General features: G+C 36.9%; 1 protein-coding gene across 2 annotated transcripts in view; it reads left to right on the top strand.

The window, feature by feature from the left end:
• XPO1 (exportin 1) overlaps positions 1-13,760 on the top strand; it is a 56,192-nt gene that overhangs the window by 1,863 nt on the left and 40,569 nt on the right. The window contains exons 2-3 of one of the 2 annotated variants that reach the window (XM_014589219.2): positions 9,340-9,441; positions 13,648-13,720. In XM_014589219.2, coding sequence (XP_014444705.1) covers positions 9,340-9,441; positions 13,648-13,720 — 175 coding nt within the window. Of the gene's footprint in view, positions 1-9,339; positions 9,442-11,248; positions 11,331-13,647; positions 13,721-13,760 lie in introns of those variants that run through there. The other variant, XM_027773339.1, reaches the window with a different exon arrangement.

Here is a 13,760-nt window from a genome sequence, read left to right on the forward strand (position 1 = left end):
CACACACACACACACACACACACACACACACTCGTGTCCGGCATGAATTTTAAGTTGCTGGGTCTGGGACTCAAACCACAGTTTACTATGTGGGAGTTCAGAGATGCTGCTGCTCCTACATACTTTCCATTTTAATGTCAGAAATCTGTATTTAATAAAAGAGCCCAAAGTATTAAGTCCTTCATAGACATTAAGGTTGTATGTGCATTTATATGTACTTAGTATGTTTAGAGTTGATGGTTTATCTATTTTTCAAAGATTTAAATTATAAAGTTTTTTCAGAGATAGTTTGTTTACAAAATCTAAGACAGTACTACATATTTTTGCATTGAGTTTTTTTTTCTTTTTTAAGAGATATTTGCTGTAGGGCACGTAGAAAACGAGAAATCACTCCCCCAGTGGGGATGGCCATACCACAATCCCTTCTTCTCCATTCTCCTCTTGGGGTCTTGGGGGCACAAACGCACACATTCCCCACATGAGTTCAAGCCACCAGCTCCAAGATTTGAACAGCAGTCGACTACGTGGGAGTCCTGCGACATAGCCATTACGCTGAGTGCTGGTCCTAAGTTTTATGCATTGCTACTGTTAATGTAGAGAATTGCCTTAAAATAAAAAGCCATATTTAATATTTAAGGTTTTTTGGATTTGTGGATCCCCCTCACCCCTCCACAAGCAAAAGATAGTTGAAACAGTACTGTGTGAATTTCAAAACTGTATACTTGACAAACTGGACAGTCTTGGGTGTACACTTTACAGAGTTAAACACGGTTTGAAATGAGTAAAAGTTTCTACAGTTGGGTCAGAAATCTAAGGTGATATGACAAACATTTTAATAGTACAATTTTGTTGCTAAAACATTGGATTCCATGTTAGATCATGTTCATCTAGTAGGTATGAAGTTATAATTATATTGTCAAGTTGTTTATATTTGTATGGTTAAAAAATCCTGAGTGCTAGGACCAGCAGTTGGCATAATGGCTATGTCTCTGGACCCCTTTGTAGTCGACCACAGTTCGAGTCCCACACCCAGTGGCTTAAACTCAAGTTGGTCACATGTGCATGCATGCCCAAGATCTTGAGAGGAAAATGCAGGAGAAGGGATTGCGGTGTGGCCATCACCCCCTAAGGGGTGATTTCTTGCTTTCTGTCTCTCTCTTTCTGGTGAGCACATGTGCCCTATAGCCAAAACCTCTCAAAAAAAAAAAAAAATCCTGAGTGCTATCCTACTTATTAGAAATGTGGATTTGGTAGTATCTACTATAGACAGACTGAAAAGCATGTATAAATATTAAGCTGCATAAATACTTCCATTCCATGATAAAATCTGAAAATATTGGTTTTACAACAATAGAAACTTGGAGGTTTTTTTTTTTTTTCTTTAAGGAATCTAAAACTATTAATTGCCTGCTGTTCATCAGTCTTTACAATAAAGTAAACAATATACAGTTAGGTAACATTCTGATTATTACAGAGTTATTGATGTTCCTTGCTTCTGCAGAGCCAGTAGCCCAAATACTGAAAAGATTGAGGCCTATGTGTAAAGAATGAATTGGGGTTAAGAAAGAAACATGCGCAATAGTTTAGATCACAAATTGTTCACAGAAACTTGGAAGTTCTAAGAGCAGAAGAAATTGCTGTCCTGTGATCCTCTCAGCTTGTGTTAATCTGGATTCATATACTTGTCTAGGAACATTTGATCGCCATATTCTTTCTTCCAAAAGTATTCCTGAAAATGTTACTCCATTTGGTACTTATTACACGTCAGGTGGTTGTTTTCATAGTGTTGTACTTAAGCATGGCGCTTTAAGCTTCAAACATGGATTCATGGACAGGAGCTGCTTTTGGAAGAAAGTGTGAAAGGTGGAAAAGCATGAAGTAAGCTTGGGTTCATCTTTGAATACGTAAGAAGTGCAGATATGTAACCATTAGGAAGGACATTTAATTTTTCACGTCAGTTAAGCTGATACTGTAGTCTTTGCATCCTTTTAACCTATTTAACGACATCTAGAAGTATGATGAATAAACCCACATAAACCAGTGTTTTTGTAGGGTTATAAATGAGAATTAGTGGTAATTTTTATCATCAAGGATTTATTCTAATACTGCTTTTAATAATGTCTCACAATATTAAGAGATTAAATTTTTGGGGTCAACTCCCATGTAGTCGATTGTGGTTCGAGTCCCAGACCCAGCAGCTTAAAACTCACACCAGGCCTGTGTGTGTGCATGCCCAAGATCCCGAGAGGAGAAATGGAGAAGGGATTATGGCCTTGCCTCTTCCCACGGGGTGATATCTCACTTTCTGTTTCTTTGTCTCTGTCTCTCTAGTGAGCACACACACCTTTTAGTAAAAATATCTCTCTCTCAAAAAAAAAAAAAAAGATTAAATTTTGGGACCAGCAGTTGGCATAATGGCTGTGTCACTGGTCTCCCATGTGGTCGACCATGGCTCAGAGTCCCAGACCTGGTGACTTAAACTCATGTTGGGCACGTGTGCATGCATGCCCAAGATTCTGAGAGGAGAATGAAGAAGAAGGAATTGTGGCATGGCCATTACCCCCACCCCCAGGGAGTGATTTCTTGCTTTCTGTCTCTCTGTATCTTTCTGGTGAGCACATGTGTCCTATAGCAAAAAACTCTCAAAAAAAAAAGAAAAGATTAAATTTTAAGTTGACTTACTAATAAAAAGATTTAGAAAAGTATTTCCCAGTATTTTGTTTGTAAAGGTAGTAATTTTCCCAAAGATAAAAAGAATTTCTAGTCTAATCCCTTATGACAAATCAGTTGCATAAACATAAATCAGTAAATGACATTCATTTATGTTATAAATGAGGAAATAGGTTTTAGAGCTTCATGCTAGTTAACTTATTTTGAAGTCAAAAAGTCATGTTTTTGAACTTCTAGGACATTCTAGTGTTTATGCACTACCATCTTGTGGGACTTATTTGTGATGTAGAGTAGATAGCTATAGTGGAAAGCATGGTCCTAGTGTCAGAGGTCTTTATTTGATCTACTGAAGTTCTCTAGTTACTGTCCTACAGTCCCATGTACAAATATTACCTACCTGGCAAGAGATAGGATTTAGTAATAAAGTTTGTTTAAAAAAAAAAAAACTAGTACAGCGCAGAGAGGGTATCATTGTAAAAGATGATGAGGTTTCTTAAATTTTTTTTTTTTTTTTTCTGATCTCAAAAACACCACACATCGATAACAGTAACTAAAATTTATTGGGCTAATTAAAGTTTTAGTTTTTTTCTTTTTAACATGAGGTGCCTGTGTACGCACCTGATAGAGAGAGATGGAGGGGAGAGAGAGATAAATCATCCCAACGGGGGGGCGGGGTGCGCAGGGGGATGACTATTTGTTCTCCCTTCTCCTCTGTGGATGTTTTGTGGATATTTGGACAGGCACAAACATGTGCCTGGCATGATTTTCATGCCCCAAGATACAGGACTCAAAACAGGCAGCCAGCCATGTGGGATCCAGTACCTCAACCTCTGTGCCACCTGTTGGCCTGTTAAATTTTTTAAGTTCACTATAGGTAACCTAAGGTTTTTTTTTTTTTTTTCCCTTCAGTATAGGGCGCGAGCGCTCGACAGACAGACAGAGACATAGAGACAGAAAGCGAGAAATCACCCCCCAGGGAGGATGGTCACGCCACAATCCCTTCTCCATTCTCCTCTCGGGATCTTGGGCACGCACGCACACACTCGCGGCGTGAGTTTTAAGCCACTGGGTCTGGGATGCGAACCACGGTTGACTACGTGGGGGTCCAGCGACATGGTCATTACGCTAACTGCTGGTTCCCACCTAAGTTTTTTTTAAAGAATTATTTTACTTAATTTTATTTATCCATTTATTTATTTCAGTTTGACTAGAGAGGGACAGAATGAGAAAGAAAGAGAGAAAGTGAGAAAGCAAGAGCCAGATCCAGGACTTGAACTGCCATCAGCCATGTGGGAGTCCAGTGCCCTTAACCGCCATGCCAGCCCATTTTTTAAGGACTGTCTTTGGAAAGGAAGATAGAATGACTCTTTTCCCTCAGATTTTTTCCTATAAGGCACTTATGCTTGCCAGAAAGACAGAGACAGAAAGCAAGAAATCACCTCCAGAGGGGATGGCCACAGTACAGCCCCTTCTCTATTTTCCTCTCAGGATTTTGGGCATGCACACACACGTGTCCAGCATGAGTTTTAAGCCGCGGGATTTGAGACTTGAACCGTGATCGACTACATTCTGGGATCCAGCGATATAACCAGTATACCGTCTCTGGGCCCAGAAGATCGGTTTTTAATCTGTGGACAGAACTTTTGCCTATATGGTCATTTTAATTAGATATTTAACATTGTCACTTTAGGGCTACCTTTTTTCTTTTCTTCAGATTTTTGCCATAGGGCATGTGCTCTAACCAGAGAGACAGACAGACAGATAGAAGGAAAGTGAGAAATCATCCCCTGGGGTAATGGCCACTCCTCTCCAGTTTCCTCTTGGGATTTTGGCACACATGCACACATGCGATTGGCATGATTTTCTTTTGGGTCCAGAATTTGGACCAGGTTGGCCTTGTGGAAGTACAGTGCCTTCACTACACTATCTGCTGACCCAGGGCTACCTTTTATAAGCATTTTTGTGTTAGACAGGTAGACAGCCAAGAAAAGAAAGATACCAAGAAAAATTGGATGTTTTCTCCAAAAATGTGTTAAGTATTTTGAACTCTATTGCTTAGCAACTAAAATGCTTTCACCATTTAGTTAGTAGCAGAGGGAGATGTAGAATTTCTCCCTGGTTTGTTTTTGTGTCATTTTTTTAAACTCCTGCTGGGATTTTAAGTTTGTAGTATCATGTACAGATGATGTGATTAAGAGAAAATAAACATAAGATGCAAATGCTAGGAGTAATTTCAAGTAAAGTTGTGGCCAGTAGGAAAGGACATGATTTATATAGGTGTTGAAATACATGGTGGTAATATGGGAGATATTCAGTATGTGTAGAATGCTCGTCATTGTTACTTCAAAAGATCTACCAAGAGGCTGTCAGTTTGCATAGTGGTTAAAGGTGCTAGTCTCACACATGGCTGACCATGGTGCAAGTACTGTACCCAGTGGCTTGCCTTCTTTTTTTCTCTCTCTTGCCAAATTTAAAAAAATAATAATAATAATAAAGTTAAAGTAATTCTTTTAGAAAATACTTAAAAGGAAACTTAACCACGGATTTTTTTTTCCTTAAGTTGATATTTTTGTTAATAGGGTGTGCGTGCTCACCAGAGAGACAGAAAAATCACTCCATCCCCCACTCTCCACCCCCCTCTGTGATTTCTGCAGAGGACGGCCATGCTGCATTCTCTTGAATGGATTTTGGGCACGCTCACCCACACTCCTATGTGCGGGAGTCAGACCACCGTGTGAGTCCAGCAATATAACCATTACACCATCTGCTGGTCTACCTTGTTCTTTTTATAGTCATGGGTCCTTGATTTACCTTATTGTCTTGATTTTTGCTGTTTGATGCTTGAGTTTATCTCTAGTTAGATATGATACTTGGTTAGGTATTTTCAGGGAGAGGATCAAAACATTGCTAAAACATGCTTTGACCATGGAAAATTCACTTCTGCCTTCTGTGATTGCTCATATGACATAATTCTACCCCCTTAGAACAATATTTTAAAAGCTTACACTTGGGTCATTAGTGGCATAGTGGTTAAGGCTCACATGGCCAACTCTGTAGTTCGAGTCCCAGACCTGCTGGCTTGAAGTTCATGCTGGGTGTGTACATGCCCAAAGCCCTAGGAGGAGAGTGGAGGAGAAAGGATTGAGGCATGGCCATTCTCGATGAGAGATAATTTCTTCTTTTCCCTCTCTCTGTCTTTCCAGCAAGCTTACATGCCCTGTGGCAGAAACCTTAAAGAAAAAAAGTTTAAAGGCTTACACTTTAATTCATAACTGCTAACCTAGATCCTCATAGTGGAACTTAGTCAACTGTGTCCCCCCTCCCCCCAAGTTCTATAATGGTTCTGATGGTTCTTGGCCAGATAATTACCATATAAGTTATTGGTTGTATTTCTCTAGAAGGTTTTGGCTTTTTGTTTTTGCTAGAGATTATGAGTATCTACTAGATAGATGGAGAGGAAAGCACCCCTTATGAGGAATTGTTACTCCTTAATCTTTTCTACATCTCTCTCTCCTTTTGGGATTTTGGGCATGTACTCAAACATATTTCCTAAGCATTGGGGAGTTGGCCATGTGGGATTGGGCTGCCTTAACCACTAGGCCATGGAACTTGCCCTGTATCTCTAAAAGTTTTAAGACTATTAAGTAGTGTGATGGTTGATTAATGAGAAAATCATGAATGTGACAGGGTTTTTGCTACAAATGAAAAAGATCATGAATAAGCATGTGGATTTTTAAAAGCTGGAATAAAAGCAAAGCTAAAGATTATGAGTTATCTGTGTCAGAAATGATTGTTCAAGTAAGAAAGAATGCCTTCTGACTGCCTTTTTAAAGTTATTTTATTTAATAAAATCTTTATTCATTCATTTACTTATTTTAATTTGATCAGGGAGGGAGGGAGACGGGTCAGGGGGAGTAAGAAAGCCCGGCTAGGTGTAGGACCCAAACTGTGGTTAGCTGTGTGGGAGTCCAATGTCTCCAACCACCACACCATCTGCCAGTCCCAGTAATTGATAAATTTTACGATTCTCAAACCAACCTTTTATAAAAGTAGGTAAAAGAGGGACCAGCAGATGGCGTGGTATGGTTAAGGTGCTGGACATTCCCACATGACTGATCACAGTTTGAGTCCCGGACCTGGTGGCTTACTTTCTCACTTTCCCTCTCTCTCTGTAGTCAAATTAAAATAAATGAATGAATAAATAAAAAGTAGGTAAAAGAAGTAGAAGGAATGATCCATTTGAGCTGCGGAACAATCAGATAAAGATTAAGCTGTTGCTTTTAGAGAAAAAAATTATCAATAGAATTAAAAGTCTTTGGTAAAATTTATTAATTATTGGCCTGGTTACGGTGCCACGATCTGTTAAAACATTGTGTTTTTTCCATGCTTGAACTACATAGGAGACCCCAGTTTGATATCTGGCCCAGCCTAATACCTGCTATGGTGTTATGGACTTAGAAATTCCAGAGACTAAGGGAGGCTGAAAACAAGAGAATTTCTAGTTCAAGGTTGACTTGGGGCGACATAGGGAGAGCTCTGAAAGAGCTAGGAAAGGTCTGAGCATGTATCCCCAGGTAGAAGACTTGACATGGGAGGATTACAATGAGGCAAACAGGACCCCTTTTTTTTTTTTTATGAGAAGTTTTTGCTACAGTGCACGTGCTCTCGCCAGAAAGACAGAAAGTGAGAAATCACCCCCCAGGAAGAATGGCCATGCTACAGTCCCTTCTCCGTTGTCCTCTTGGGATCTTGGACACGCACGTACACGCGCCCGTTGTGAGTTTAATCCACCGGGTCCAGGACTCGAACTACCATTGACTACCTGGGAGTCTAGCGACAAAGCCATTACACTATCTGCTGGTCCCCCAAGACCCAGTCTTAAATAAAATACAAATGTGCTTATATGATATGAAAAACTTAAAATGATTTGGATCTTAAAAGGATGTCAAGGTGAAAAAGAAAATTGTAGAAGAAATTCTGTATTTTCTCCCTTAAGTTTATTTCTTCCTTCCATGGATGGGAAAGTGAGCAAGTACACCTCTAGTGGGGCCTCCATTTCATGACTCACCCCCAGTCCTCAGTAAGCCCTGTACCATGGACATACATGTACCCAGCAAATTCTGGGTGGTTTCCAGACCCAAACCAGGAACCCTTTTCATGTGGGATGCCCTGCAGGGTGTCAGCATTTTACTGCTGTGCCACTGTCAGGTTCCTATAATATACTATTTCAAAAGTTAGCAGCTACGTAACTATGAAATTTGTACATGTGGCCTGAAAATATGGGCCAGAAAAGGTACCAAGTTTATTAAATCATTCCTCTTACAAGAATAAACAAAAAGGGGGCGACCAGCATTTAGCCTAATGACTATGTTGCTGGAATCCCATGACCGCAGTTTGCGTCCCGGACCGGGTGCGTGTGCATGCGTGCCCAAGATCCCGAGAGGGGAATGGGGGGGGTGTGTGATTTCTCACTTTCTGTCTGTCTGTCTCTCTGTCTGGCGAGCGCATGCACCCTATAACCAAAAAAAAAAAAAAAATGCCAAAAAAAAAAAAAATAAAAAAAAAAAAAACTCTCAAAAAAAAAAAAAAGAATAAACAAAACGGGGAACAGCAGGTGGCATGGTGGTTAAGGGTGCTGGACTCCCACATGGCCGACCGCAGTTCGAGTCCTGGACCTGGCGGCTTGCTTACTCAGTTTACCAAGTTTTAGTTTTCTTATGTTAAATACTGATCAAAGTTTAATAAAATGTTGGAACCAGTGGGTGGCGTGGTGGTTAAGATACTGGATGCTCCCACATGCCTGACCACGGTTCAAGTCCTGGACCTGGTGGCTTGCTTTCTCATCTTCTCTCTCACTTTCTGTCTGTGTGTATCTCTGGTCAAATTAAAAATGAATGAATGAATAAATAAAGTTCAATAAATAATTTTTAAAAATTGAATAAAATGTTAACATTTGTTAAGTTTAGTTGATGAGTGCCTAGGTTTATTATTATGTGTGGGTGTTTAAAAAAGTGAAAAATAAAATAAAATAAAAATAAAATAAAATTAAAAAAGTGAAAAAAGTTTCTAAAAAAATAGGATTTAATATATGGGATTTTAGGAATTTAAGAATGAGAAAAGTAATTGCAATAAACTTATGACACCTTTCTAAAGTCTTATGGGTCTTAAGGTTTTACATCTCTCAGTATTTGGGATTCGTAGTCTTATTTGGACCTAATTTAAATCAGTCTTTGCATGAAATACATTTATAAAGTTAGATACGTATTGGTAACTTATAAAAAATAGTATATACTGCTATATTACTTATCTAAGTAGAAGTTATATTTTTTTAATATTACTTTTGATTGTAAGTGTTGAAAACTCTGGATTCAGTATAGTAGGTACTGTTGGTTGAACTTAAATTCAGTTTAAAGAATATCAAATTAACCAGATTTACCAGAAAAGGGAGGTCCTATTTTGTTTTAAGTAAAATATTACCATTTTAGTTAAAGTTTAGGAACACTACTTAACACATCTTTATTAATTTTTGTAAAGTCTATTTCTTGATTTTTCTGGAAGTTGGTAGGTCACTATCCTAGTAGGATTTTTGCCTTGCTCAATACTTTTTGTTTTAACAAATAATTCAAAGAAACAAATGAATTTAAAATTCTTTTTTGTGTACTATTTTAGCAAAGAATGGCTCAAGAAGTTCTGACACATTTAAAGGAGCATCCCGATGCCTGGACAAGAGTCGACACAATTTTGGAATTTTCACAGAATATGAACACGAAAGTAAGCAAGTGGTGGTTTTAAAATCCATTCTTCTTTTCTTCCAGTCATAAACTTTGAGGAAGGTATCGCATTCTTAGTATTAGAGTTTGTTATCTCAAATCACTTTATATTGTTAACTTCAAAATTTAGTCTGAAAATAGAATTAATTCTTGCAAATAGTCCTAAGAAATATGAATGAAGTTTTGTAATTGGGACTAGTATGCAAGGTGGCTTTTTTTTATTTTTTATTTTTGGTGGTTTGTTTTTGTTTTGTTTTATTTTTAGAAAATGTATACAGGTCTAAGTAGCATAAATTCTGAATGTTATTCAGAGATGAAACAAAATCAGGAATTATTTTGGGCAAGTAATCAATATAATACAGGCTAGGCACCTACAACACCAAGTTGTGTGGACAGCTTAAAACCCTACTCCATGGTGTCAATGCTTTTAATGGGACAGCACTCAGTTTTTATTTGCAATTGAAAATGTTATAATTTGGGTCCTTTTTTCTTAAGTTTGAACAGAAGGGTTGATCAAAATGTGTTTTGACTGTTTTAGGCTTGATGATTCACGCTTCTCTTTAAACTGCCTTAAAGTAATAAAATACCATGGCATTCTGTTTAATACACAAAGGTTTTCATTTGATATACAGTGTGTTAAAACAGAAACTAGCCATGTTCACATCTGTTTCAGAAATCAGACTGTATGAATTATCAGTTTTTAAATATTAATTAGTTTTGACATCTTGTAAATTTTAGGGCACAAATACAGTCCAGAACTTCCTCAAAGTGCTAACCTTAAGTAACATAATAGTGTTTGCCTGTTTGCTTGCCTGGTAAATTTTGCTTTTTATACTGACAGACATTACTAATGTTTAAGTTGATTTATCAACAGTATTTTTAAAAACTCAAATTTGTCTTGTGAAAAATGAGATGATTAGAGGAACAGAAAGAAAGCAACAGGTAAAGAATTCTTCAATTTACATAAATTACAAATGATTTGGTGCTAAATTTATGCACTATGACATTTGGCTTTTATGCAATCATTTTTTTTTCTTTAAAGATGTTAACACTACCTGATATTAATCATAATGTTCCATTATGTTGATTGCTTGTAATAGGAAGAAAAGGGGTGTCTTCCTGTGCAACTGACACAGCTAGGCTTTGACGGCAGGCCTCCACAAGGTCTACCCTTTTGATTCCCTTTAACTGAATTCTGTTCATCAATTGTTTTTGTTTCATGGGTGGTGGGAGGGGAAAGGGGAATTCAATGCATAAAATAAGTATTTTTAAGGGCTCAGTAGACATTTCTACCATAGGGATCATTTCATGCATTTGTTTTTTTTTTCATTTAGTCTTTGCTGTTATCTGTCCCTCATCTTCATAACTCAGCAGTGGATTCTTTCAAGTTCTGAACTATAAAGCAGAAGTTAATTTTTAAGGAATGTTTGGATGAATTATGGATATTTCCAAAGTAATCATTTATCATTGGCTTTCAGATTTGGCTGTCACTTCTGATACTTGAACCAAAACACTCCCTTCCCCACCAAAGGAATGTGAATTCTCTATATCCGTTTCATATGCAGTCTTTATGTCTAGGAGAGGGTTGATTTATCAACAGTATTTTTAAAAACTCAAATTTGTCTTGTGAAAAATGAGATGATTAGAGGAACAGAAAGAAAGCAACAGGTAAAGAATTCTTCAATTTACATAAATTACAAATGATTTGGTGCTAAATTTATGCACTATGACATTTGGCTTTTATGCAATCATTTTTTTTTCTTTAAAGATGTTAACACTACCTGATATTAATCATAATGTTCCATTATGTTGATTGCTTGTAATAGGAAGAAAAGGGGTGTCTTCCTGTGCAACTGACACAGCTAGGCTTTGACGGCAGGCCTCCACAAGGTCTACCCTTTTGATTCCCTTTAACTGAATTCTGTTCATCAATTGTTTTTGTTTCATGGGTGGTGGGAGGGGAAAGGGGAATTCAATGCATAAAATAAGTATTTTTAAGGGCTCAGTAGACATTTCTACCATAGGGATCATTTCATGCATTTGTTTTTTTTTTCATTTAGTCTTTGCTGTTATCTGTCCCTCATCTTCATAACTCAGCAGTGGATTCTTTCAAGTTCTGAACTATAAAGCAGAAGTTAATTTTTAAGGAATGTTTGGATGAATTATGGATATTTCCAAAGTAATCATTTATCATTGGCTTTCAGATTTGGCTGTCACTTCTGATACTTGAACCAAAACACTCCCTTCCCCACCAAAGGAATGTGAATTCTCTATATCCGTTTCATATGCAGTCTTTATGTCTAGGAGAGGTTGGGCTTTAGAGTATTTGATAAATGTATTCTTTTGACTTAATCTGTGTAAAGCTTGTTTTGGGCTCCTTGACTCAACCTCCTTGGCAGAAAGATGAAATTAGAATTGTATCTTCAGCAAGGTTATGCTACCTTTTTACATTTGGAGAAAGGGCTAGAAGCTAGTAAATAGTCATTTTAGATAACAAAGTATCAAATAGCAAGGAAGAAGTCAATGAAAAATGTAACAGTGAAGAGAGGAATATCTTTTAGTTAAAAATGTAAACAAAATTTGGTTAAACGTACGTCTAACTGGTATATTTATGATGGGTTTTGTTTCTTGGTGTTTTAAAGGTTTTTTTAATTGGTTGAAGTTTAGCAAGAAAGGATAGTCTCTAGTAAGCAGTGCATTGCTCCGACTTAACTAGATCTTTTGACAGTCTTGATTTTGTGCCTATAAATTTTTTTTTTTAATTTAGAGTGGTATGGTTTTTTTTAAGTTAATAATTGAATTTTAGTAAAAAACTTCCATCCTTTTTTTCCTTATTTACATTTCTCTGAGACCCACAGAAAGGTATTTTCTTAAAAATAAGATAATTTCACTATTTACTGCTGATTATGAAACATTTTAATTACATCAAATTTATAACATTAGATTTTTAACTTTGACCTTGTTTTTTATTTTGGAAGTTTTTAAGGAATATTCTACAAATACAGGACTTAAGTTGAAGTGGCAAAATTTTTCCGAAAAGTATGATGTTAAAATGAGAGAAAACAGCAAAAACATTCATTGTTTGAGCACAATGTAGTTTGGGACAGTCTATATTGTGCTTTACGTAAAATGAGCATAATATGTGATCCCTGTGGTTGAAATACTAATGCTCCTATTTTATTGTGTAATGACTAACCATTTTAAAGATGAACTCTTATTCTCAGCCAAAACTTGCAATCTGCAGTTGTATGTATATATATGAGTGAGTTTACCTTTCAGGTATTGTCGCCGTTTCTTCCCTAAATCTCCCAGTTGAAATGTACCACAATATTTTTGTCCTTTTTATTCCTCCTGCCTATCCACACTAATTGGTCATAGTAATAATTTTAGTACTTATGCCTGGAGCATTGTAAATTCTTATACACTTTGTTGACTATTTAGAGTGAGTAATCAGTAGGAGGGACAAAATGACTTGACCGTGGTACCTGTATTTTTTTCTTAACATTATTAACACTTTTAAGTTACAATGTTTATATTTAGGAAGGAATACCTGAAAGGTAGATACAGATTGCAACATGCATTTGTATATTATTTTGACTGTGCACAAAAGTTTATCTTTAAATTAGTAGAAATAGCAACTATAAGGGTGGGGTTAAAATTTAAAATAAACCCATGGGTTGTCTTGCTGCTGCTTAAGTAACACACCAGTGATGTCTGTAAACATTTTCTATAGAAAGTATCTGTGATAATATTTCTATATTTGACCAAAAGCTTACAACTCCTAGAGGATGGTAGGAAGCTTGGTAGCATCCATACTGCTAAATTCTTAGGAGCCTGGTCGTGTTAAAAGTACGTGAGCCTTATAAGCAGTCATTTATGCTGTGAATTCATATCTGGCTGCTACTTTTCCTCCTACAGATAGGCCCATTTGGCTGCTAAAGGACTTTTATTTGGTTCTTCCTCCTGGTGTGAGCATGTATAAACAGCAGGACGTTACATAGAATAGTAAACAATAAAATGAGGAAAATGCATGAAAACTCAGTATATGGGTGAATAGATCCTTGTTTTAATATATGTAATTAAACTTGATAGCATAATGTTTTTGAAACTTTAGATGTAAATGTGTGAATGTCTGTCCATTTGTGAATCCTGAGAGTTGCTAGTCTTACCACAATGTATTCACATGCTTCTATTCTCCAATTTTCAGTATTATGGACTACAAATTTTGGAAAATGTGATAAAAACAAGGTGGAAGATTCTTCCCAGGAACCAATGTGAAGGTAGGAAAATACTTTTAAAAATTTCGAGTTCAGGATACCT

The sequence above is a fragment of the Tupaia chinensis genome, unplaced genomic scaffold, assembly GCF_000334495.1.
Source record: "Tupaia chinensis unplaced genomic scaffold, TupChi_1.0 Scaffold000341_1, whole genome shotgun sequence".
Taxonomy (NCBI): domain Eukaryota; kingdom Metazoa; phylum Chordata; class Mammalia; order Scandentia; family Tupaiidae; genus Tupaia; species Tupaia belangeri.